The sequence below is a fragment of the Chlorocebus sabaeus genome, chromosome X (assembly GCF_047675955.1).
Source record: "Chlorocebus sabaeus isolate Y175 chromosome X, mChlSab1.0.hap1, whole genome shotgun sequence".
NCBI lineage: Eukaryota > Metazoa > Chordata > Mammalia > Primates > Cercopithecidae > Chlorocebus > Chlorocebus sabaeus.
This window is the reverse complement of record NC_132933.1, coordinates 21735155-21760264: the sequence shown is the minus strand read 5'-3', so window position 1 is coordinate 21760264 and position 25110 is coordinate 21735155. Positions and strand designations below refer to the sequence as shown.

At 40.7% G+C, this 25110-nt stretch overlaps 1 protein-coding gene across 2 annotated transcripts in view; it reads right to left on the bottom strand.

Annotated features, from left to right (window-relative positions):
- Positions 1-25110, bottom strand: part of FRMD7 (FERM domain containing 7) — a 51759-nt gene that overhangs the window by 18483 nt on the left and 8166 nt on the right. Inside the window, exons 2-4 of one of the 2 annotated variants that reach the window (XM_007992715.3) lie at positions 5151-5255; positions 3984-4026; positions 1993-2071 (exon numbers count right to left, since the gene is read on the bottom strand). In XM_007992715.3, the coding sequence (XP_007990906.3) occupies positions 1993-2071; positions 3984-4026; positions 5151-5255 (227 nt within the window). The remainder of the gene's footprint in view (positions 1-1992; positions 2072-3983; positions 4027-5150; positions 5256-25110) is intronic. The other variant, XM_007992716.3, reaches the window with a different exon arrangement.

Here is a 25110-nt window from a genome sequence, read left to right as displayed (position 1 = left end):
GAGTCTTGCTCTGTTACCCAGGCTAGAGTGCAGTGGTACGATCTCAGCTCACTGCAACCTCTGCCTCTGGGGTTTAAGCGATCCTCCTGCCTCAGCCTCCCTAGTAGCTGGGAGTACAGGCATGCACCACCATGCCCAGTTAATTTTTGTATTTTTAGTAGATACGGGGTTTCACCACGTTGGCCAGGCTGGTCTTGAACTCCTGACCTCAGGTGTTCCCCCAACTTTGGCCTCTCAAAGTGCTAGGATTACAGGCGTGAGCTACTATGTCTGGCCCCAGTATTTTGTTTTATAAATTAAAACACTGAGTACTGTGGGTATTTCCCTATAAAAATGTGATTTTCTAAATAAAGGTCTATGTGGACCTCCTTTTTAACCAATTAAGCCTTGAAGGCAATGTAGTGAATCAAAATTAATCACAAGTGATACATGAAAATCTAGATTGAAAAAGCAGATAAATTAGTAGGTGATTATTCAGTTTACAAAAGTGTTCATCATTATACTCCTTCAAATTATGAGCTCCCCTTATACATTAGAAACCATTCAATTAGAAAAATTACATTTGCACACTACTCTCAGAAACCCACGTATTAGCCTAGACAAGGCATCCTTGTAAACTCAACTACAGTTAAGTATTATTTAAATGGACCAATGGGAAACAAATAAATGAAGCCTAACCTTTGCCATTGCCTGTTTTCAAATATAGTTGTAAATGAGAATAATCAGCTTGAGTTGCTAAAGGAAAGGTGAATTTTGTTTTGCTCCTAGCATGAAAGAAAGGGAACTTCTTGTCATTTGACACGTTCCTTGCTGTTAAGAAGGCAGCTGCCTGCTACAAATACCAAATCCTTGCTCTGAACAGCTGATGAATCATTTATCATCACATTGATTTTCCCGTTCTTTCTTTCTTTCTTTATTTTTGGAGTGGGGGGAGTTTATCTCAATCAAAATTGGTCACAATTTGAAACTCGACTGAAATGGGTTAGCAAATGCACATACATATATATACCAAGGTATCAAGTTATTTGGGAAAGTGGCCTGTAGCTCACAAATGTGAAGAGAGAATTAGGGTAGAGAAAGAGGGAAAGACAGGCTTGTAAAAAGCGACTTTTGCAAAGGCTGTTGAGAAAAGTCTTTACAAAAGGGGCAAAGATTGAACTGGCCATGAACTCTTTTCGGGGGAAGACATCAAGGAGAATAACTGGCAACCTCCAGCGATCTTGGACAAGTCATTTTAGCTCCCATGACCTATCTCTTCATCTGTAAACTAAGAGGGCTCGATTAGATTATCTCTCAGATCTCTTTCATGTATAAGAGTCTAAATCTAAGCCAGGTGTGGTGGCTCATGCCTGTAATCCCAGCACTTTGGGAGGCCAAGGCAGGGGAATCATTTGAGCTCAGGAGTTCAAGACCAGTCTGGGCAATATAGCAAAGCCCCATCTCAAAAAAAAAAAAAAAAAAAAAAAAAAAAAAAAAAATAAGAGTAAGGTTTGAGGAGTGTTTTGTTGACAATATATTTTTGCAGAAGTAGGTTTACTTTGTAATTCTGAAGGACATTTTTTCATAAGTATTTATCATCATTACAGAATATTTTGTCTTCCGTGAGATACATTCACAACCGCCACATTTTCAGTTTCCATGGAAATCGGCTGGCGTTATACCTGTGCTGTTAAGCTGCCCTCTCTGACTGAAACACAGGTGTCATGAAGGACAGCACACTCATTGTTGTAGTAGTTAATGGCATAATCCCCAAGTGGATGCCCAGGCTTGAACTTCTAGAACACCCCTCTTTCTTCCTGTAGTCTCCACCCTTTGGAAGATGAACACCTGGGGAACCAGCTAGGCCCACCCTCTCTCCAGATCCTCACCATCTCCCAGAGAGTGACTTAAAGCCAAGTTTTGTGAGAAGGGCCAGAAGCACTTGCCCCCAATAAATGGAGAATAATGATTCTTAAGTAACATCATGCAGAGACACACAGGTAATCACTATACCTTGTAAGTTCTTCCCGCAGATGTCCAGGGTCCACTGGGAAAAATTTCACCATAAATTTGAAAACAATCTCCTTAGGATCTTAAAATACAATATCTCCATAAGTTTTATTTAAATGTCCATCACAACAGTTATAGGTCCACACACACACACACACACACACCCCTCTCCTCTTCCCTCCCCTCCCCATCACTCCCTCCTACAGACTTCTATGTTTCCATTTATCACATGTGTAAAGTGTCACAATTTCTGGATTGTGTCTCTATGTGTACAGCGATTAGGGAGGTTCTCCCACCCCTCTTTCTACCCTGTCTTCCTTTGAGTTTATTTGTATAAATGTGCCCCTTTGGGACCTACTATGTCCTCTCCTAAGAAGTATCCCATTTATAGAAATACAGCACTTGCTAGTTGGGATTCTGCATTCCTGACTGAGAGAAAGGTTCAACTTCAGCTGAGGCAGGTGTACATTACCGGGCCTAAATATCTCATAAAGAGAATTCGAAGCACGATGGACTGATGCCTCTATCTATCTTATAATATACATTAAGAAAACACATATGCTTATCTTCACACCTGCTTGCATTTGAAAATTAACTTTTACACAAAACATAAATGCACACATGCAGCATTAACACCATTGATTCAGTAAATATTTGTTGGTGTCCATTATGTGCAAAGCAGGTATTGGGAGTAAAAAGACAACTAAGAGCTCACTGTCTAGTAGAAGAGACAGACACCTAGACAATTACAACACCCTAAAATGCTATAAGCACTGAGTGCTGGGGAAGCAGAGAAGGGAGAAAAGAGTTTGGAGGAGGCCAAGGATGTCCTCCTAGAGGACTTGAGACCCGAGTAGAATGGCCAGATTTAGTGAATAAGAAGTGCAGCACTCCCAGTTCAATTTGAATTTCAGATAAACAACAATTGCATGGGATGTGCTTATATAAGAAAATTATTCTTTGTTTATCAAAATTATAATTTAATAGGGCATTCTGTATTTTATCTGCTAAGCCTCCATCTGAGATTAGTTTTGTCAAAGTCAGCAGAGGTAGAAATACGAAGTGGCTAGTGACAGGAACGAGACTAGGAAGGAAGCCAGATTTCAATGCTTTGTGTACCATCCTAAGGAAATGGGACTTTATTGCTCGAAGGGTAGGTAGTAGAGAGACATGGAAGCATTTTAAGAAGAAGAGTGATGTGATCAGGTTGGTATTTTCAACAGATTTCTTTGGGAGTAATGTAGATGATGAATAGGGGGAATCGGTTTGGAAGCTGTTGGAATAATGTGACAGGTGATACTTATGCAGTGGGAACAGACAGAACTTTGGGAAGCACTAACATGTAAAGAGCAGGTAGTGGAAGAGGAACCAGTAAAAGAGACATTAAAACAGTGCAAAATCCTGAAAGAAATCCACCTGCCTCAGAAACATCTGTGGAATTCTGTAAACATGCAGGTTGTTGGCAACCCAGGAATAAGGCCCAGGAATCGGCATTTAACGAGAAACTCAGGCAATCCTAATGCACACTGAAATTTGAGATCCATCACACTAGACTGTAAAATATAGGGAGAAAATATTTCATACATAGTAGGCACTCAAATATGAACTAAAGCGAATGAATAATGCTTGTGACAGGATATAACTAAAGAATCTTCAGGCAGACAGTGAATGGCATTGCAGATTGACATCAAGGATGCTCGAAGATTTGCAGTGCCAGAAAATGAGATATATTCCTCAAACCAATCCACAGAGTACTGTAATTACCAGAGTTCTTCAGATTTACTCAAAGATCCAGCAGCATGATTTCTTTCATCTCAGGCAAAATTAAAATAATTTTCTAAATTGCTGAATTCACCGGATGTATTAAGGATTGAAATAATATCTCAAAGCCCTTTTCTCCCCTTATATTAAAATGAGAAATTGTGTGAGGTTGCTGAAACCTTTTTCAAGCTCTAACTGTGAACTCTATTCCTTAAATGCTTTTCCATACTTACTTTTTACCTGCTTTGTTATGGGCTTCAAAAGTTCCAACCAAACCTGTAATAACATTAATGAAAAAATTGGTAGAGCATGGCACTGAGCAGAGTTTTTTTTTTCAGTAATAGATAAAGATTAACATGAAATAAACGAGTACCAGGACTATTTAGACTTCTAAAGGTAGAAACAAACAGCAATGTCAAATAGGTGGCATACCATGTTTAATCTGCCCCCTTATATTTTCCCAATGACAGTGAACACTGTTGATCTATAAACTCTTTCTTGTTGACATTTGAATCACTGCTCCACTGCCTTAGTAGGATGACAGAGGTGTCACATACATGGCTCATTAGTTGCTACAAAGACTAATGAAGGCATTTGGCTCCACATTTGAACCCTCCAGTCCCCAAATGCCAGTCTAATAGACATAATGAGCCTTTCTGGGAAGGTGCCAGATCACAGATATACCAAGGCAGGACACAGCAGAAGAATATCACGAATGTTAGGGCCTGAGAAAGGAGAAACGAGATTCCTCTGAATATTCACTGGTGAGGTTAAAAGTCTTAATTCTGCAGGTTGAGGTCCAGGCTCTGGAAAGGCAAAATTGCTAAAGCATGCATAGCTGCTCACAGAATGACAAAACAGGAATGTGGGGTAAAAGAGTTTGTGTTTGGCAAACTGAGGTGACTTCTTGTTGTTGTTGTTGTTGTTGTTGTTTTGAAACAGAGTCTCTCTCACTCTGTTGCTCAGGCTGGGATGCAGTGGTGCGATGTTGGCTCACAGCAACTTCTGCCTCCCAGGTTCAAGCGATTCTCCTGCCTCAGTCTCCCAAGTAGCTGGGATTACAGGCAGGTACCACCACACTCAGCTAATTTTTGTATTTTTAGTAGAGATGGGGTTTCACCATGTTGGCCAGGCTGGTCTTGAACTCCTGACCTCAGGTGATCCACCTGCCTCAGCTTCCCAAAGTGTTGGGATTAGAGGCATGAGCCACCGCACCTGGCCAAGGTGACTGTTAATAAACAAAGAGGGAGGAGGAACACTAGTTATTAAATCTAATCATGTTGCAAGGGTGCACATAGTTTTTCATTTTCAATCAGGGAATTGAACCCTGTATACCTAGCCGCAAACTGCGTTTAGAAGCAATGCTAGACACAAAGAACCATATAATGAAACCAACTTACATTATTTCCAGAATGGCTGCAGAATTCTAATCCAAAATACTCCTTTTCAGCAAGATTTAGATGGCTGCAACTCAGGTTAAACAATGCCTTCCCAGATGACTTTTGCTAAACAAAACAAAAAGATGATAGCACAATTTGCATTCCTAACCCGATACTGTTACTGCAGCACAGAATAAAGGGTAGAAGTCACAAGACTCTCTGCAAGCCCTATTTCCTTAAAGCACTATTTAGAGGACCTGCATCCTTTTCAAAGATGTTGACCTTTACAGATAGATCCATGTATCTGTCTGTATGCTGTTTTAGCGACATCCCTAAAAAAGTCTCATGACAAACCATCTTGGAAAAAGAGAGCCTTGCACTTAACTATGGCTACATCTGCAAATTTACTCATTCAATGGAATTCTTTAATCAGTTCATCCCGTGGGCAATTTGAATGATTTCTTCCAAATTGACAGATAGTTTAGTCAAGGTGTAAATCCAACCCTATTACTCCCCTGCTTGAAATCCTTCAGTGGCTCCCCCTCAGGATAAAGCCTGTACTCCTCAGCACAGGAGACTCAGCTCTCTCTCCCTCCTGTGGCCATGCCTGCCCCTCCAGACTCTTGCCCACCTCCTCCTGACACTTTCCTCTCTAATAACTGCAGCCTGCTCTTAGTTCCCCGTACCTGTCCAGTCATTGTGTGCCTACATGCCACTGCTCATGTCATCCTTCTCCACCTACCGCTCTTTCCACATTTCTTTGGTTTGGCTTACTCCCACTCAGCTCAGGTGTCATCTCCCCAGGGAAGCTTTCTTCAATCCCTATCAGCCACAGGCTGAGCCAAGGGCAAGCTCCCCTACGCCTCCAAACACCCTCACTTACCTCAAGCCTAGCACTTCTTGCCCTGGATGTCTATCTTCCCCATTAGACTGAATTTCTCCATAGCAGGGACTTTGCTTTATTTTTCTTGTTACTCACCAGTTCTAATTCAGAGACTGGCACATAGTATTGGGCTCCTGAATGTTTGTTGATCCAACATGAAATTGACCATATGATTATATGAGCCCCTTGAGTAGATTTCATTTTGTAGCTTTGCCCACCAAATCTGCATACAGCATACTCTGTTCACATAAGGCCACAGATTTTTTTTCTTCATAAAGCCCACACACACTGTGAGCACAAAACAGTCCCTTTCTTATACTTCTCTGAGAACAGGAGCTTTGAAGAGCTCTCTGTGAAAAATTTCTTTGAGCTGAGTATGGCTGGGGCTGATTTTCAGCCTCCACTATTGCTGAACCCAGGGGTTGCTGTTGCAGGGAGGACCGTGATGGGAAAATTGAGCCCTGGCTGATAGGCACAAAGACAGGCTGCTGAAAACCCCTAGTTAAAGCCGAGTCACGCGGTGCCTACAGTACTGCAAAGGAAGCCAGGCGCGGGGAAATGTAGTTGGAAATCACCGACCCATAGAATTAACAGCAACCTTGAGAGGTCAGAGAGTCCATCCACCACCACCTCCTCCCTCCCTCAAGGCAGCACCACACTGAACAGAGCCCACATCTGGGATTTAATAGCTTTCAGGAAGGCAACCTACCTCACCCCCTTCCCCCACCGACAAAAACTATGCCCCTCTCCCCATGGACTTCTCTGTACTTGGTTTTACTGCCCAGAGCTCCACCGACTCAAGATTCATTTGGGTTAACCCGGGTGCTATTTTTAAATGAAAATAGGCTGCAAAGGGTGAAACCTATTTCATCCCTTGCACCTGGAGACAGAACTGCTCTACCGAGGGAAAGGGGGTTTGATTTGATGTGGGAGATCACAATGGAGCTGTAGTCCAAGAAAAGGGGGTCAGTTCCCCTGGGGGGGCACCAAGGGAATGGGGTTGCCAGGGAGGGCCTGTTTATAGAGGAGAGGGGTACATTTTTGCCTGTGTGGCAACCTTGCCTAGGGCAAGTGCTGACACAGACCATTGCAGACACATGAAATCGCTCCTATTTTTAAAATCCTTCACGGACAAGGAGCTGCCACGGGATTTTTATTACGAAAAAAAAAAAAAATTTCTAAAGAGAGAGATGACAGCAATACTTTTTCTAACACCAAAGAAACATTTCAGTCATGAGGACCAAATTCTGTCATAGACTCCAGTTTTTTTGCAAGCAATTTAAGAAGCTCAATATTTTCCTTTCTCCTTTTCATATTTTATTCTTATTTTCCATCAGGGCACTTAATCCTCCCTATCAACACTGCCATGTTCCATGTGTTTGTATATTTACATGTTTCTGCAATTACAAAGAATATGTAACCATTCTTTTAAGGTTTCTAATTAAGGCTTTATTTTTGTTTCCTTCTGTAAGATCCCATACTATGTTTATAAGAATAATTCCCTGATTCTTCCATCCCTGTAAGTGTTGCCAACTGGCTCTAAAAGCCTTTGGCATTTATGCATTTGGAGGTCAGATACTCATGTAGCTCAAGCTTTCCACCCCCATCTCTGCGAGAGGCATTTTCCTTCAGTCCTCCATAGCGTACGTTGAAATTGGCCAGCTTTGTGGAATGTGTTATGTAATAGGTAAGGTCTTGGTTCTGTCTCAACATGCAGCCTTTAATTTTTTCTATCATTATGATCAAATTTCTCAATTTTGATGTTATGATTCTCTTTCTCGTAATACCGCCTTATATACAACTTTCCTGTTTTCTCTTTCTCTTTTCTGTTTTCTCTGGACTTCTGATTCTCTGTACAATTGCTTGCTCTTTTTTAAGCTGGTACTTTTCAATATCCTAATCAAGCTCCTTAGTAGATCTAAATTCTTTACCACCCGTCAGTCCTCCCACCCAAGGAATTGGAACTCCAATCCTGAATCCTGTCTCATCCTAATATCTGCCTTTAAATATCTATCTATCTATCTATCTATCTATCTATCTATCTATCTATCTCTATAATTTAAACAAATCATTCATAACTTGGATTTATAATCTTTAATTTACTGGTTCATAACAATTAGACACTGATTCCTGGGGGCTCCAAACTCATCTTCTCATGGAAACAATAATATTCAAAATGGCTAGCTCTAAAAACAAATCTACCAAATTTTCTGTGCACCTAGGACTGTTATATACCAATTTGTTAAAATAAATCAGGATTGTAATCTTTCTCTATTCACTTACTAGCTGGACGAACTGGGGCAAATCATTTAGCTCACAGATTGATCTACCTCTTCTAGATACCTGAAGATAAAAACCATGTGTTTGAATTTTTGGAATTAAGTACAGTGCCTGGCAGAGTGGACATTCAATAAATGTTTACTGAATAAGTGGATAAATGAACCCAAACATTTAACTTGATTCATGTACATTAGTATAATAGGCCTCTTAAGAGGGAGACAAATTAGTCATTACGTGACCCTGGGCAAATTACTGAACCTTTCTGAGCCTCAGTTTACTCATCTGTAAAATAGAGATAATAGTGATATTATCTCATAGGGCTGTTGTGAGGATTAAATAAAATAATTCACATCAAGGTCCTAGTACAGTGCCCAGCACATCATCTGCACATGCACATATGCATAAGCACTTCAGCAATGCACATGTATAGATGTATGCATAGTAATAAATCTGGAAGAATATATACCAAATTGGTAACAGCAATATTCCTAGAGAGGAGATAGAATAAGGGGGACTTTGACTTTTTACTCTGTACATGTCTGAATTTTTTTTTAAATAAACAAGGATGGTAGAAACTTTCTTAACCAAACTTCCATTTAATAATGCACATATAATGCTTTCCATTCTCTCTTTAAAACATTGGCAGATGTGGGCCAGGCGCGGTGGCTCATGCCTGTAATCCCAGCACTTTGGGAGGCCGAGGTGGGCGGATCACAAGGTCAGGAGATCAAGACCATCCTGGCTAACACGGTGAAACCCCGTCTCTACTAAAAAATGCAAAAAATTAGCCGGGCATGGTGGTGGGTGTCTGTAGTCCCAGCTACTTGGGAGGCTGAGGCAGGAGAATGGTGTGAACCCGGGAGGCGGAGGTTGCATTGAGCTGAGATCGCACCACTGCACTCCAGCCTGGGTGACAGAGCGAGACTCCATCTCAAGAAAACAACAACAAAAAACAACAAACAAACAAACAAAAATTGGCAGATGCCCACATTGTGATGAAAGCTCATGGCTAGTAGGTGACTCGAATACAATTGTACACTTTGACAGCGACCAATTGAGTCCCATGCTTACTAATGATTACGTTGTTGGAAATATTTTGACAAGCTCTACTTATTATTATAATTACATCATTTAATTAAATGGTATGTATATCAAAAACTATAATGAGCACTAATAGCAAGGTTGTTTCTATGAAACTTAAACTGATATTTTTGTAAAGACCCAATAAGGGGGAGTCCCAAAAATGTGCTGCCAAATTAGTTTTGGATATGACAGCAATAAAAGATTGAGGGAGGAAAGACAGCAAAATCCAGAAAGATTCTGTACTCATGCTTTGCAAGCATTTATATTCTTGTTCCACAGTTAGTAAACCAAGACTGGAAATCATTGATGACAGATTATGGATGTGGTTTATGGAAGAAAGACAAAAGGGAATACAATCAGAGAAGTCCATACTAAAGAAAAGGTCTTGGCCCTATATCAAACGGTTGGGATATGAATAAAATGTATACATTTTATGTTAAAATAAAAAATTTGAGATGTCTGTATGTATATGTATATAACTTGTTATTAGTTTTTGCTTTAGCAAATTTTGTCAATTAACTGATCAACAACAACCTTCGACAACATTTGAAAAAAGACATTCTCAATATCATTAAAATGGCCATACTGCCAAAAGCAATTTAAGATTCAATGCAATTCCCATCAAACTACCAATGATATTCTTCAAAGAACTAGAAAAAATTTTCTTTAATTCACATGGAACAAAAAAAGAGCCCGAATAGCCAAGGAAATCCTAAGCAAAAAGAACAAAGCTGCAGGCATCAAGTTACCTGACTTCAAACTATACTATAGGGCTACAGTAACCAAAACAGCAGGGTACTGGTACAAAAGCAGGCACATAGGCCAATGGAGCAGAATAGAGAGTCCAGAAATAAGGCTGCACATCTACAGCCATCTAATCTTCGGCAAAGCTGACAAAAACAAGCAATGGGGAAAAGACTCCATATTCAATAAATGGCGCCTGAATAACTGGTTAGCTATATGCAGAAGATTGAAGCTGGATCCCTTCCTTACACAATATACAAGAATTAACTCAAGATGGATTAAAGACTTAAATGTAAAACCCAGAACTATCAAAACCCTGGAAGACAACCTAGATAACACCATCCTGGACATAGGAATGGGCAAAGATTTCATGACAAAGACACCAAAAACAATCTTAACAAAAGCAAAACTTGACAAGTGAGATCTAATTAAACTTAAGAGCTTCTGCACAACAGAAGAAACTATCAACAGAGTAAACAGACAACCTACAGAATGGGAGATAATATTTGCAAGTTATGCATCTGACAAAAGTCTAGTATCCAGAATCTATAAGGAACTTACACAAATTTACAAGAGAAAACCAACCCCATTAAAAAGTGGGCAGAGAATATGAACAGACATTTTTTCAAAAGAAGACATACATGCAGCCAACAAGCATATAAAAAAGCTCAATATCACTGATCACTAGAGAAATGCAAATCAAAACCACAATAAGATACCATCTCACACAAGTCAGAATGGCTATTACTAAAAAGTCAAAAATAATAGATACTGGTGAGGTTGTGGAGAAAAGGGAACACTTGTACACAGTTGGTGGGAGTGTAAATTAATTCAACCATTGTGGAAAGCAGTATGGCAATTCCTCAAAGAGCTAAAAGCAGAGCTAGCATTGGACCCAGCAATCCCATTACTGTATATACTCAGAGGAATATAAATTATTATACCATAAAGACACAGGCACGCAAGTGTTCATTGCAGCATTATTCACAATAGCAAAGACATGGAATCAACCTAAATGTCCATCAGTGACAGATTGGATAAAGGAAATGTGGTACATATACACCATGAAATACTGTGCAGGCATAAAAAAGAACAGGATCATGTCTTTTGCAGGAACATGGATGGAGCTGGAGGCCATTTTCCTTAGCAAGCTAACACAGGAACAAAAAAACAAATAACGCATGTTCTCAGTTATAAGTGGAGCTAAATGATGAGAAATTACGAACACAAAGAAGGAAACAACAGACACTGGGGTTTGCTTGAGGGTGGAGTGTGGGAGGAGGGAGGGGAGCAGAAAAGATAACTATTGGGTACTGGGCTTAATACCTGGGTGATGAAATAATCTGTACAAGAATACCCTGTGACACAAATTTACCTATGTAACAAACCTTCACATGTACTCCCAAACCTAAAATTAAAGGATTTTTAAAAAGAGAGAAATTTTAATGTATCTTACATATTAATTGTGTGCTTTAAAAAAATACAGACTATACAATTAAGGTTTCAGAAAAAGATAGATTGGAAGGAAATATAGCATATCATTAATAGTAGCATAATGGGTTATTTTTACTTTTTTTCTTATACTTGCTATATTTTCCAGAGAAATACAATAGGTATTCTAAAAGTTAAAAGCATAGTGTCATACAAAATGTCTTATAGATGCTTCCCCTGTTTCCAATGCTGACTCTAGCATTCAAAATATTTCTTATGCCCCCTTCAGGAAATTATTCTCAAAGTCACAGATGATAATCACTCATTCTCCTGACTTTATGGTTATGCCTCATTTTTATCCCCAAATATGACTGTCTTAGCCAGTTCAGGCTACCATAACAAAATACCATAGAGTGGGTGGCTCAAACAATAAAAATTTATTTTCTCACATTTCTAGAGGCTGGAGACCTGGGATGAGGGTGCCAGTATGGTTGGGCTGTGGTAAGGGCTCTCTTCTTGGTTTGTAAATGGCTGCCTTTTCACTACATTTCTACATGGTGGAGAGAGAGCGAGAGAGAGCGAGAGAGAGCGAGAGAAAGAGGGAGAGAGAATCTTCCTCTTCTTATAAAGGTACCAATCTTACCGGATAAGGACTCCATATTTATGATATTATTTAACCTTAATTACATCCTAAAAGTCCTAACTAAATAAAGTCACACTGAAGGTTAGAGCTTCAACATATAAATTCTGGGAGAATACAAGTCAGTCTATAGCAATGACCCAGCTTGATGGTCCACTTTAGTTACCATATTTGCTCTTTATGACTTTTGGCTCTTCTCAAACACTAAATTCCCTCTCAAATAATGAAGATTTGTGAGGCATTTTGGAAAGAATGTGCCCAGCTACAGAGGGCCAAAGAAGAGATCCAAGAATGTGCTGAGCCTTTGCAATAAATATGAGGTGGCAGCACAGCATTGTGGCTAAGAATGTTTGCTTTGGAGCCAGACACACCTGGGTCTAGTTCCGACTCCTCTACCCAGTAGAAGAGTGATCGTGGGCAGACTACTTAATCTCTCTGAGCCTCAGTTTCCTGAGTTGTAAAACAGAATTGTCAGAAGCCAGAAAGAAAAAGTCACATATTATATGATTCAATTTCTATGAACTAGCCAGAATAGGCAAATCCCTAGAGACTGAAAGTAAATTAGTGGTTTCCAGCAGCTGGGTGGGAGTGACTAATAATGAGCATAGAGTTTCTTTTAGAGGTGATGAAAATATTCTGGGATTAGATGGTTGGGATAGTTGCACAACATAATGAATATACAAAAACCCACTGAATTGTACACTTTAAAAGGATGAATTTGATTAACTTACTGTTATGTGAATTGCATGTCTATTTCAAAAGGGATCATAGTGAGCTTCTAGTGAGAGTATTCATGTGAAGTACTTTACACAGTGTCTGACACATAGGAAGAACTCAATAAGTGTTGACTACTTCTAGGTGCCCATATAATTTATGAACCTAACCTGGACACTTTAGAGGATAACAAGGGGCACTTGTAATAAGGATATTGTCACAACAGGTATAAACCAGGCCTGTCTTGGACAAATCCTGGTGTGTGGTCACCTGATGATATGGTTTGGTTCTGTGTCCCCACCCAAATCTCATCTTGAATTATTATAATCCCCACGTGTCAAGGATGGGACCAGATGAAGGTAATTGGATCATGGGCAAGGTTTTCCCCATACTATTCTCGTGACAGTGAGTGAGTCTCACAAGATCTGATGGTTTTATAAGTGTCTGGCATTTCCTCTGCTTGCCCTCATTCTCTCTCCCGTAGCCCTGTGAAGAGGTGCCGTCCGCCATGACTATAAGTTTCCTGAGGCCTTCCCAGCCATGCGGAACTGTGAATCAATTAAAGCTCTTAAAAAACAAAATAAATTGCCCAGCCTCGGGTATTTCTTCATAGCAGTGTGAGAATGGATTACACCTAGCTATTAGCATTTATACCATCTGAGGGGTCCGTTTTGACAAGGGCAATATTTATTTGAATGTTCAAGATCTGCAATATTTAGAATCACATACGTAACTATTGGTTTTCTGTCAGATAAACCAGTATCAGCTGATCATTTCTCCAGGTGGCAAGTAAATAAATTACCTTTTGGTCATTTTAACCTTCTGATTCCACATTTTCATAGGTAAGTCTCAGCCATAACAGCCACACACAAAAACAGAGACAGAGAACTGTCTCATCAGTCTTAACCTTCTCCTTAATAAACACTGTAAAAGTCAACGCCTCATCTCTCCTTTAGCATGCTTTTTACTCTATTGTTTGTCTTTTTGGAGCTCTTTTTCTTTTCCTGTTTGTAATTTTTATCTGCCAAAACTCTGGGCTTAATTTTCATGTGCTTGCCCTTTCCTTTTTGTGTATGCCATTACCCTTTTGTGATCCTTTCTACTGTCCCTTCAATTCAACACAGATTATTGAGCACCTGCTTGTGCCACATACTCTCCTAGGCTCCGGGGACACTGAGATGAACAAGACATAGGAATTACCACCAAGGAACACATAGGCTGGCAGACAAGACAGGCACATCCATGGTTAATCACAGCAGGTTGAGCTAAGTGATTTTGTGGAGGGATGTATGCAGGGGGTAATGTGAGATTACCTAACCCATAAAGATGGGTGAGAGCGTAGTAGAAAGGATTTCTAACAGATGGGACATCTAAGCTGAGGTGTGAAGCAAGAATTGGAGTTAGCCAGGGGAAAGAAGAAGAGTGTTAGAGGCAGAAGAGATTAGAAAACCTGGTTTGAACAATGAAACTGCAAGTAGTTTGGTTTTGCTAAAGGAGAAAGTGAGACCCTGGGCCTGGAAAAGTGGGCAGAAGTCATACCAAGGGGAGCTGTTTGTGGCATGTGAAGCCATGTGCCTTGAAGGTGAGGTACAGGGTGGGGTTAGGAGTAGCTGGATGATATTCAGCAGGGACTTGACATGGTCAGAGTTGTGTCTTAGAGACACCAGCCTAAAAGTAGTTAGGGCATTGCTGCCCAAGCTGTAAAGTGCATATGAATCACCTGGGGATCTTGTTAAAATGCCGGTTCAGATTCTATAGATATGTGGTGAGGCCTGAGAATATACTTTTCTAACAAGCTCCCAAGTGAGACTGATGTTGCTGGTCTGTGGACTACACTTTGAGGAATGATGGTTTAAGGGATAGGTGGAGGAGGGGGTAAAACAGGTGACAGGTAGCCAAGTTGGGGCTGCTATAGTTCAGGTGAGAAAAGATGGTAGCCTGGATTAAGACAGTGGTAGTGAGAATAGAAAGAGGTAAAAATGGGAGAGATGGTTCTATAGTAGGTGCAATTGGACTTGGGGAGGTTAAGAGAAAGGGAGTGTCCTAGAGATTCCTGGTATTCTCTTTTCAGGTCCTACAGGCTTGCTCCCCTTTTGCCTTCTGCCGGGATAAGTGTTTACGTGCATCGTCCCTGAGTTTAGGCTTCATTTTACCGTCTTTCATTCACCTTTATGCATCACTTTGCTCATCCTTGACATTTGTTTCTTTACCAATTGGCCCACAGACCACATGCACAACAAGGGGCTACCCAAGCAGTTTTGCCTCGCGTACTCCCCATCCCTTGTTACTGAATTCTCCCCACACCAACCTATCTGAGAGTGGGGATGCTCAGAATATTCCTCACCAATGTGTGCACGTATTTGAACCCCTCCTTCAACACTCCCTAGCATTTGCACAGGTCTGAAAAGAAAATCATGGCTTCTCATAGCAAAAGCTTTCTGTGGCATTAACTTATAAAATCTCCTTCTGACAACCTATTTTGTTCACCAATTCCTTTTAAAGTCACCCACCTGGGCCAGGCACAGTGGCTAATGCCTGTGATCTTAGAGCTTTGGAAGGCCAAGGCAAGAGAATTGCTTGAGGCCAGGAGGTCAAGAGCAGCCTGGGCAACATAGTGAGATCATGTCTCTATAAAAATTAAACAATTAGCTGGGCATGGTGGTGCATGCCTGTAGTCCCAGTGACTCAGGAGGCTGAAGTGGGAGCCCAGGAGTTCAATTGCAGTGAAATATGATCACATCACTGCACTCCAGCCTTGCTAACAGAGCAAGACTCTGTGTCAAATAAAAAGAAAAATAAACATAAAAAATTAAGTCCACCACCTGGCATTTTCTTTTTTAAATTTTTAATTTTGTTTTTAAATTTTTTATCTATTTATTTACTTATTTTGAGACTGGGTTATAAGACTGGCTAATTTTTTTATTTTTGGTAGAGATGGGATTTCGCCATGTTGCCCAGGCTGCTCTCGAACTCCTGAGTTCAAGCAATCCACCCGCCTCAGCCTCCCAAAGTGCTGGAACTACAGGCATGAGCCAGCGTGTCTGGCCAACCACCTGGTATTTTCCTTCTGGTCTTTTGGTAAACCTCAGAGCTTCCCCATGTATTATCCCTTTTGTAACTTACACCAATCACCCACTCTGACACTGGCCCAGAACCAGTTCCATCCATAATAGTATAAGCTCATTGTCATTCAGCATATTTGTGGGGACAACTGTGAACTAGTTCCTTCTGGCTAATTTCCATCAGTCATTTACTCTTCAAATCCTGAACTCCAAATAGCATTTTGGAAGCCAGAACCAAGCAGAACACTCCACTGAGAGGACTGGACTTGTGTTAATTAGAACAGGAAGTGTGGAGATAGTTCTACATTTTGATACCATTTAGTGCAATTCTAGGCTAAGCATGTTTTCAGTGATGCTGATTTAATTTCAGCCATCTGGCGAAATCTTGGTCTGCACTCCTTCAACTCGACTGAGCTCTGTTTATAAACATCAATAGGTGTGCACCTTATTTACAGAGAGCTTAAACCCCTCTGAAGGTAAGACTTTTTCTGCAGGCTACATCCAGGAATCTCAGAACTTCTTGAGGGATAAACCCTAGGAGGGATTCTTTTTAAAGACTATTTTACTTTTTGGTAAAAATGCAAATATTCTGACATTTTTAAAAAAGGTTCATATTTTACACATTTACCAATATAGTCAGCTGCAACAAGTTTTCTAGGAAATAAGCTGAACATAATTTGAAAGTCTGCACTCAGTAAATCACCTAGGGAACTAGGAAAGGGAGCTCCTTCAGGGCAGAGGCAGAAGAAATTCATTGACCAAACTGTAACCCTTCCTGGGGTTTTAACTCCTGGTAAAAGGAAAACTGCTAAGAGTGGTGAGAGGCTAATTACCAGGTAGCAGCAGTTCCTTCTAAAATGGAACTCTCTCTGCAGGCAGTCTAATCTTTTAGCATCTGGTGGAGAGCAAGGTGCAGTTAGACACATCAAAGAACAAAGAATAAGTAGGAAGTGAACCAAGGCCCTTTCCCCAGAGCCCACAGGACTCAGCAATAAACCTTTGAGGGAAGCACAGTTTGACTGGGTACTTAAGGTTTCCTGGTGGGGGTAAGGAGAGAGAACAAGCCTTTTAGATGCTTGTGCACGTGTGAAATTCACACCAAATTACAACTGGTTTTTATTTTATTTCTGAAAACATAAAGCAGTTCAAAGTGCTGCATGTGTGAAAGATGGAAGGCTTAACGTTGCTTAGGATTAACTGCCCAGAAAGATTTCTGGCCCACGTGACTATCCTGGGGGGTCCTGGAGAATCAAGCTGAACAGCTGCCTGACCACTACCCCCTATGCCCACAGCCATATTGACGCCGACCAAACCAAGCTAGGAAGAGAACTCTGGAATCAGATAGCTAGTCCAGCACCTGATAGACGATACCTTCTGTCAGACACCTTTTCAAAGCTACAAGGAAGTGATTATGTATAATTGTCTGAGACCTTATGCAGGCCTGACAATGACCTGGACAGGTTGCATCTGATTCACATTCTTTGGTGCAGTAACTGGATGGAGTCTAAGAGACTCTCACTGCTCAGTGTTAACCTTCATACTAAGGGTGGTGTTGGGGGGAAGGGGGGAAGTACAAGATTACCAGCAAGATTATCAGCTTAATAGCAATCTTGTCCCCACTCCTGGGACATTGAAATTATCATGCCTAAATTGGAAAGACCGTGGAAAAGTGACAGTGTAATAACAGCATTCTTAAGACAGTGCTCCCAAGTCTTATAGAAATTACTAGCTACTCTGGGTAATTAAAACAATTATAATTGTTTGTTTCCACATGACGCTTTAGCATTAAATCCATGTGGTGGGCATGATGCACAATCAAATTCTAAATGGTACTTGGAATTATATTTTAACGTGAAATTGATTCTGTATATACCTAGCAATAGGAGACACCCAGGACAAAACAGACCGTTAGATATCATGTACTCCGAGCCCATATTTTACAAGTGGGGAGATTTAGATCCAGAGCAGGTAAGAGACTTGCCTAAGATCTTTCAGCAGGTTAATGGCAGACCTGGGAGTGGAACCCAGGTCTTCTGGCCTCCAGTAATGGGCTCATTTCATTATACCAGGCTCTCCTTAAATGTAAAGAGAAAACTAATATCTAGGTGTGTGAAGGATAAGAGAGAGATAAACAGCTAGAACTTGTTTTTTTCATTCATTTCTTCCTGTCATAGTCACTCTGTTTACCTCACTTTACATTTTTTAATTTTTGTGGGTACATAGTAGTCGTATATATTTATGGGGTACAGGAGATGTTTTGATACAAGCATGCAATGTGAAATAAGCACATCATGGACAATGGGGTATCCATCCTCTCAAGCATTTATCCTTTGAGTTACAAACAATCCAATTACACTCTTTTATTTTAAAATGTGCAATTAAGTTATTATTGACTATAGTCACCTTGTGCTATCAAATAGCAGGTCTTATTCATTCTTCTATTTTTTTTCCTACTGATTAAACATCCCCACCTCCCCCCAAGTCTCCAACCCCCCACTATTCTTCCCAGCCTCTGGTAACCATGTTACATGACTTTATTATCTTTTCTCACCTTTGGACTGCATCCTTGACTCACTTTTCCCGCCTTCTGCTTATGAATTCAATGTTTCACCTTCTCCTTTAGCCTCCCTTTTCTCACTTGCTCCCTGAGTCTGTCTCTTTTTTCCTAGAATCAGCTTTACTCCATTTAGAAAGAGTGCTCACTGTGTTGCCCAGCAGGACTGTGAGCAGGTTGGAAGCCATGCTGTTCTGACAGGTTGTGAATTTCACAGAAACCCTATAAAGAAGTAATCAAGGAATAATGCCTTATAAAACATCTACTTACTAAGAGGCCACGAAAGCCAGCATATTAGGGTTACTGTGGGGAATCTGCATTGACTGAACAGAAAATCTTTTTGAATATATTCAGGAAACTATCCCAAACTAAATGGAATGGGGAGGCACATGTGGAATTTAGGGATCCATTAAAGAAGTAGAATTTCAATGTATAAAATGCACACCAAAATGCTAAAATCTTGGTGGTAGGATTATACTTGAAATTTATTTTCTTCATTTGCTTACCAGAATTTTCTCATCTATTTATAATGAAGTTAGGTTCTACTGTTTTTGAAGCTGGATATACAATTTTAAATTAAAAATATACAACCTCTACAGGATTCAAACTGATTAGCAAAAATGAGAGGTCATATGAGCTATCACTCAAGCTGATCTCCCTGTCCAGAAGTGTCTTATTTCTCACCCTTCCCACATCTCCACGTTAGCCAGGTGCGCTTGCTTGTTGACACCTGTGGACTACACTAAGGGACCAGTTCTGCCCTAGAGCAGGAAACCTAAAAGAGGCCCCTGCCTCAGTCTTGACTTGGCTTCTTGCCAAGCTCCACCCTTGCAGCAGTCACTTAGGACCTGTTATTTCACTCTTCTTTTTCTACCCACACATCTACCTAAGTCCCTAATCCTGATGTTCACCTAGTCTCTTCACTTGGGTTCCTGCTGCTTGGTACTAACTTGGACCTACAATGGCAACCAGTTAGGTTCCACTTAGGTCTACTCTCCTCTTGACCGATTGCCAAATATGTCGTGCACACCGTAGGTGATTCTCAAAGATTTGTTGAATTTAACTGGTGGGCCTGCTTACAGCTCAGCAGTGTAACTTAACTCCGTGGCCTGCTTTACAGCTTTCTGCCCCTTTTCTTTTAGCCTACACCAGCCTGTAGTCATCCCAGTCCTAAGTGCTAACTCACACTTGTGAGCCTTGGAGTGACTTGAACTTGTAAGCCTAGTGATTACAGATTCTTCTCAGTCTGGATTAGTCTGGGGCTGGCCCCAGATTTAAGGACCTCTGCCATCCTTTCTCCTCAAGGCTATTTAAATATGGTGGCTCTATTTTTAGGGTATGCAGCATAACTCAAAATGTTGTCTGGAATTCTCTAATTGTACCCACGTACAAGTACAGCCAAACCCAGAACATTTTTAATTCGTGTATTTCTTTTAAGTACTACACATCTAAAAGACTAATGCACAAGACAGAAAGAGAAAGCATGGTTTAACTTTCTAAATGTAGAATTGTGGGAAACCTGAGAAGGGAGTAGTGGTAGGATTTATAACCTATTAGCAATCTTTAATGGGAAACTACATCCCAAGGGATACTAACCTTTGTGTCTTAAAATTAGTTGTACACTCCCAATGCAAGTTCTTCCAATACTTTTCTCCTTTAATTGCTTAGGTGGAATTATTTGTACAGAAGGATCTGGTTAAGCTGACTCACTGCTATTTAAAAATCAAAACCAAAGATATTCTTCCCTTCTGAATGTTGAATTTGACATTTGCTTTTCTCAGCTTAGGAGGCTCTAGTTCACATTCCTCCAAATGCAGAAATGAACAAACAGGTTCACGGTGGCTTCCACAGAGAGACCTGAGGAGTCTTTGTAGATTCCTAGGAGTAGAGATGATCTCTCATTTGTTATACTTTGGGTAAGTCTGAGGCAGGGCGTTTCTCATTTATTCTGGCAACCCCATTTCAAATAGTCAGTGAGGGCATACTGTGACCACACAGTTTCACATGTGTGCAGGGCTGGTCCAGGAAAAAAATTATTACTGCAATACATGAAATGTTTGCACCACACCCCTTCCGACTTAACACTTAACTTCCTAGGATGTTTTATCGACTGACATTCTATCAGCTAACTCATTGGAGCAAGGATTAGCTGCCTAGCAGCTGAGAGCAAGAACAGAATCCACTCTTACATTGATTTAACAGATATTTACTAAATATCTATTATGTTTCAGAGTAAGCAGTAACTATTCAACAACTATTGCTTGCCTTCTCAAAATCAAAGGAATTTACTGCATCCTTTTGACCTCATAACCCCACCCACTGAGCTCCAAAGAATGACCTTTCTTTCTGGCCTCATATGATTCTCAGATGCCACATATTTTTCTAACTTTTTCCAGTTCTCTGAACCGTTTCCATTTTCCATTTGTCCTATGAAAGCTCTCTTAGAGCTCTTACAGGGCCCACTTCGCCAGCAACTGCTGACCCTGTGTTTTACACAACCACTCCCAATACAAATAAGAGCCATTTAAGATATAACGTGCTGAGATACAGCAAACTAACACAGCAACAGAAAACCAAACACCACATGTTCTCACTCATAAGTGGGAGCTGAACAATGAGAACACATGGACACAGGGAGGGGAACAACACACACTGGGGCCCGTTTGGGTTGGGGCCGGGGGAGGGAGAGCATTAGGATGAATAGTTAATGCATGTGGGGCTTAATGCCTAGGTGATGGGTTGATGGGTGCAGTAAACCACCATGGCACACGTTTACCTATGTCACAAACCTGTCCGCTCTGCACATGTATCCCGAAACTTAAAATAAAATAAAATTTAAAAATACAATAAAATAAATAAAATAAAATGCTGAGATAACTCCAACATGGTGGTTCTTGAAGGGCTAGCTTCAAAGAGTGGATGGAGTGGTCAAGTGCATGCGCTCTTAATCCAGCTTATCCCTGTTCAAATCCTGTTTGTACCACTCACTATTCTGTGACCTTGGGAAAGTTACTTCACTTCTTTCCAGTTAGCTCATCTGTCAAATGGGAATATTGGTAACACCTACTTCATTGAGGATTTCAATGAGCTGATACATGTAAAATATTTAGACTAGTGTCTGGCACATAATAAACATTCTGTTGATATATATTAGCTATTACCATTACTATTTAGGTTGGAAAAGAGTAATAATTTTAGGCTAGTGGGGAATGGGGTTGATATTTTGGAGCAATTGCCTCAAACCTATACATATCATATAATGTGGCTATGAGCAGCTGGGAAAGTGTGGCCCTGCCGTTATGAGAGGCTTTTGACTGCTTATGCAGGTAGTGGATCATATACAGCAACTGTTTTTATTTATTTTTATTTATTATTTTTAATGGATAAATAAAAATTACATGTATTTATCATGTACAACATGAAGTTTTAAAATATGTAGATTATGGAATGGTTAAATTGAGGTAACATATGCTTTACTTCACATACTTATCATTGGAACTGTGTTTTCAATGAAGATTCTTTTATTGTTTTCTCTTTTTTGTTTGTTTGTTTTTTGGCCTCATTCCAAAAGCAATATATGCTTATTTAAAAAACAGGGAACAAAAGAAACAGAAAAGCAAGAAGAAATAAAGTACTCCTAATCCCACCTATCAAGATCCATTCTAAGGATCACAGAGTAAAGCTCAATGCACGTGACATAATAATACCTTTTGGTGACCGACTTCAAAATAAATTTAGTATTATATTGTGAATATCATCATTAGTTTCTGTTATACGAAACTACCTTGTTGGATATGTAAGTTGTTTTCTCCTTTGAGCTATTGCAAAGAACACTAAGATAAACATCTTAGTACACAAAGATGTACATGTATCTTTACATACAACTTTATTTCCTTAGGATATGTTTTTCCAGAAACTGAATTTTCCCAGCTTATTTGGGGTACATTTTTGGTTGTCTTGTTTTTGCTTGACACTTTGAATTAAATACTAAAATGTCTAATTTTTTTGTGTAAAACTTTAATTAAATATGGAAATATGAATACAAATTATGGGAAGGAATCGTGGCAGTGGTAGTTCTTGCTTGGTAAAGCAGTGAAAAAATTATATGAACCCAAACTGTGCATCAGAATTCTGGAGGCACCAAACCATAGGCGAGAGAGTTGGGGATTGGAATTAACACATCTACTTTTAATTCCTGACTCTGTACTTACTTGCAGTTGTATGACCTTGAGCTCATATTTTAACTTGCTGAACCTTGATTTCTTTATATGAAAAATCTTTTTTATGACTTTGTGGTGCAGAATTTTGCTCCTTAGTTCAGCCAAAACCAGGTTCTTGTCACACGACCAGGAAAATTGGGCACACGGACACATTGAAGAGTGAGTAGGGCAGGATTTTATTGGGCAAAAAGGGAAAAAAAGAAAAAAAAAAAAAAACTCAGCAAAGGGAGATGGCGCTCCTGCTAATAGGTCCCTGACCTAACAGAAAATTGAATCCCAGACCACTGCACAGGAACTGAAGAGGCCAAGCTCCTCCCCCTGCCCATGGCTCTGCCCTATTCTCCCAGTGTGCATGTGGGAATGCTCAGACAAGGCCCTGGGCAGGTTCCCCCATCTGCACAAAAGCGACTGAAGTAAACACTTCTGGGGTGGGTCAGAGATTCTCTGGGGACTCCCCCTTTTTTTTGAGACGGAGTCTTGCTCTGTTACTGAGGCTGGAGTGCAGTGGCATGATCTCGGCTCACTGCAAGCTCCACCTCCCGGGTTGATGCCATTCTCCTGCTTCAGCCTCCCGAGCAACTGGGACTACAGGCGCCCGCCACCACGCCTGGCTAATTTTTTGCATTTTTAGTAGATACGGGGTTTCACCGTGTTAGCCAGGATGGTCTGGATCTCCTGACCTCGTGATCTGCCTGCCTTGACCTCCCAAAGTGCTGGGATTACAGGTGTGAACCACCGCGCCCGGCTGGGGACCCCTTTTTATCTGCCTAGGCATTTAGCTGTTTCATCAGTTCTTGCTTGTCTCTCCTGTCTCAGCCCTCAGTCTCTCACAACTCTCTCTCAGCCCCCTCTGCCCTCAAGTTTAAGATTCAATCAGATTAATCTACTCCACAAACCTTTTCCTGCTTCTCCCTCTGTCTGGACCAACCTTCATCTCTGTTTGCCTACAGTCCCCCAACTCCCCAACACATACCTAAATAATTAGTACTGGCTATTTGGGGCTCAGGTTAGACATCACCTTCCTTAGAAAACTCTGCTTGTCTGTCCCCTCCACATACACATTTCAATCTTGGTTAGATGCCCCTCTTTTGCTGTGCTAGAAAAAAATTATCCTTTCCACTGTCAGTTGTACACATCACACCATAATATACATACCTGCTTATATCTCTGATTCTTCCCCTAGCCCATGAGCTCTTTGAGATTAGGTACAATTTCTCATTCATCTCTGCATCCTCGATAGCCAACACAGTGTGTGGATTCAGTGAGGGTTCATGAGGACTTGTTAAATGAGTGATGAATGAATGAAGGAGCATAATCATACTTGTTTCACAGATGTATTAAGCTATGATTGTATGAAATAATGTAAGTGGAAATTCCTGGCATGCAGCTAGGTCAGGAAATGATATCTCATAGCATTAAAGGCAATTGACGGTAACTTTGTCACAAATCTCTTAAAATCACTTAAAACGTTCTGAGTGTGAAGTTCTGGAGAATCTTTGTCTTTTTAAAAGTCTGTTGAAAGGTGAATTTCGTCATCATAGAAAGAATGTCAGAGGACAAAGGACCTCTTGTTTAAGACAACTAAGCCCAGTGATTAGTGGTGAGGCGCCATGCCTAAGTGCTTCCAGGGCCTGGGGTCAGCTCACCCAGACAAACCTCCCCTTTCTGGCCCCACACCTTGGACACAGAAGAGGAGGAAGTGAGTAAAGAGGATGAGATGGAATAAAGAAAAAGGGGCTGGAATTAGATGATGTGGGGGTAATAATTGTAGCTTTTGCACAGCAGCTGTGTTTAGAACCAGACAAGCTATATACATCAGAGAGTTCCACAGCCCCCAGAAAAATGTTCCTCGGAACACCTGTCACCTTTCATTCTTCCTGAGTTTTGCAGCCTTCAGCAGATCTTCTCAGTGGTGTCTTGCCCTAGCACCTCATTGGCCAGCTCGGCACTACCTCCTGGGGTGCAAATGAACTGTTAAGGGTGGTTCTTTCAGCAGTAGAACTGGTCTCACGGAATGTTTTCCAGTTCTGACAGTCTGGCACAAAGCTGCTAAGAGGCACCTAGTATCACAAAAGCTAGGCGCTGCTCCCTGCTGCTGGGCTGGCAGTCTCCAGGCTCTTTTAGGAAATTACTGGGCCAGTCCAGCCGCCTCCCAGATGATTTCCCCCCTCAGGCCATGCCCTTTTGACCCCAAGACAATTTGGACTCAGCTCAGTCAGTTTGAATAATTTCTCCAAGTTGCAACTGACAGCTTCATTGTCTTAAGGCACAAATTAAAGTTAAGGCTTTATTAGAATAATACATTTGTGTTTGTGACAGGTCAAAACAATGATGCAAATGCAGGGTATTTAAAAGAGAGAGAGAGAAACT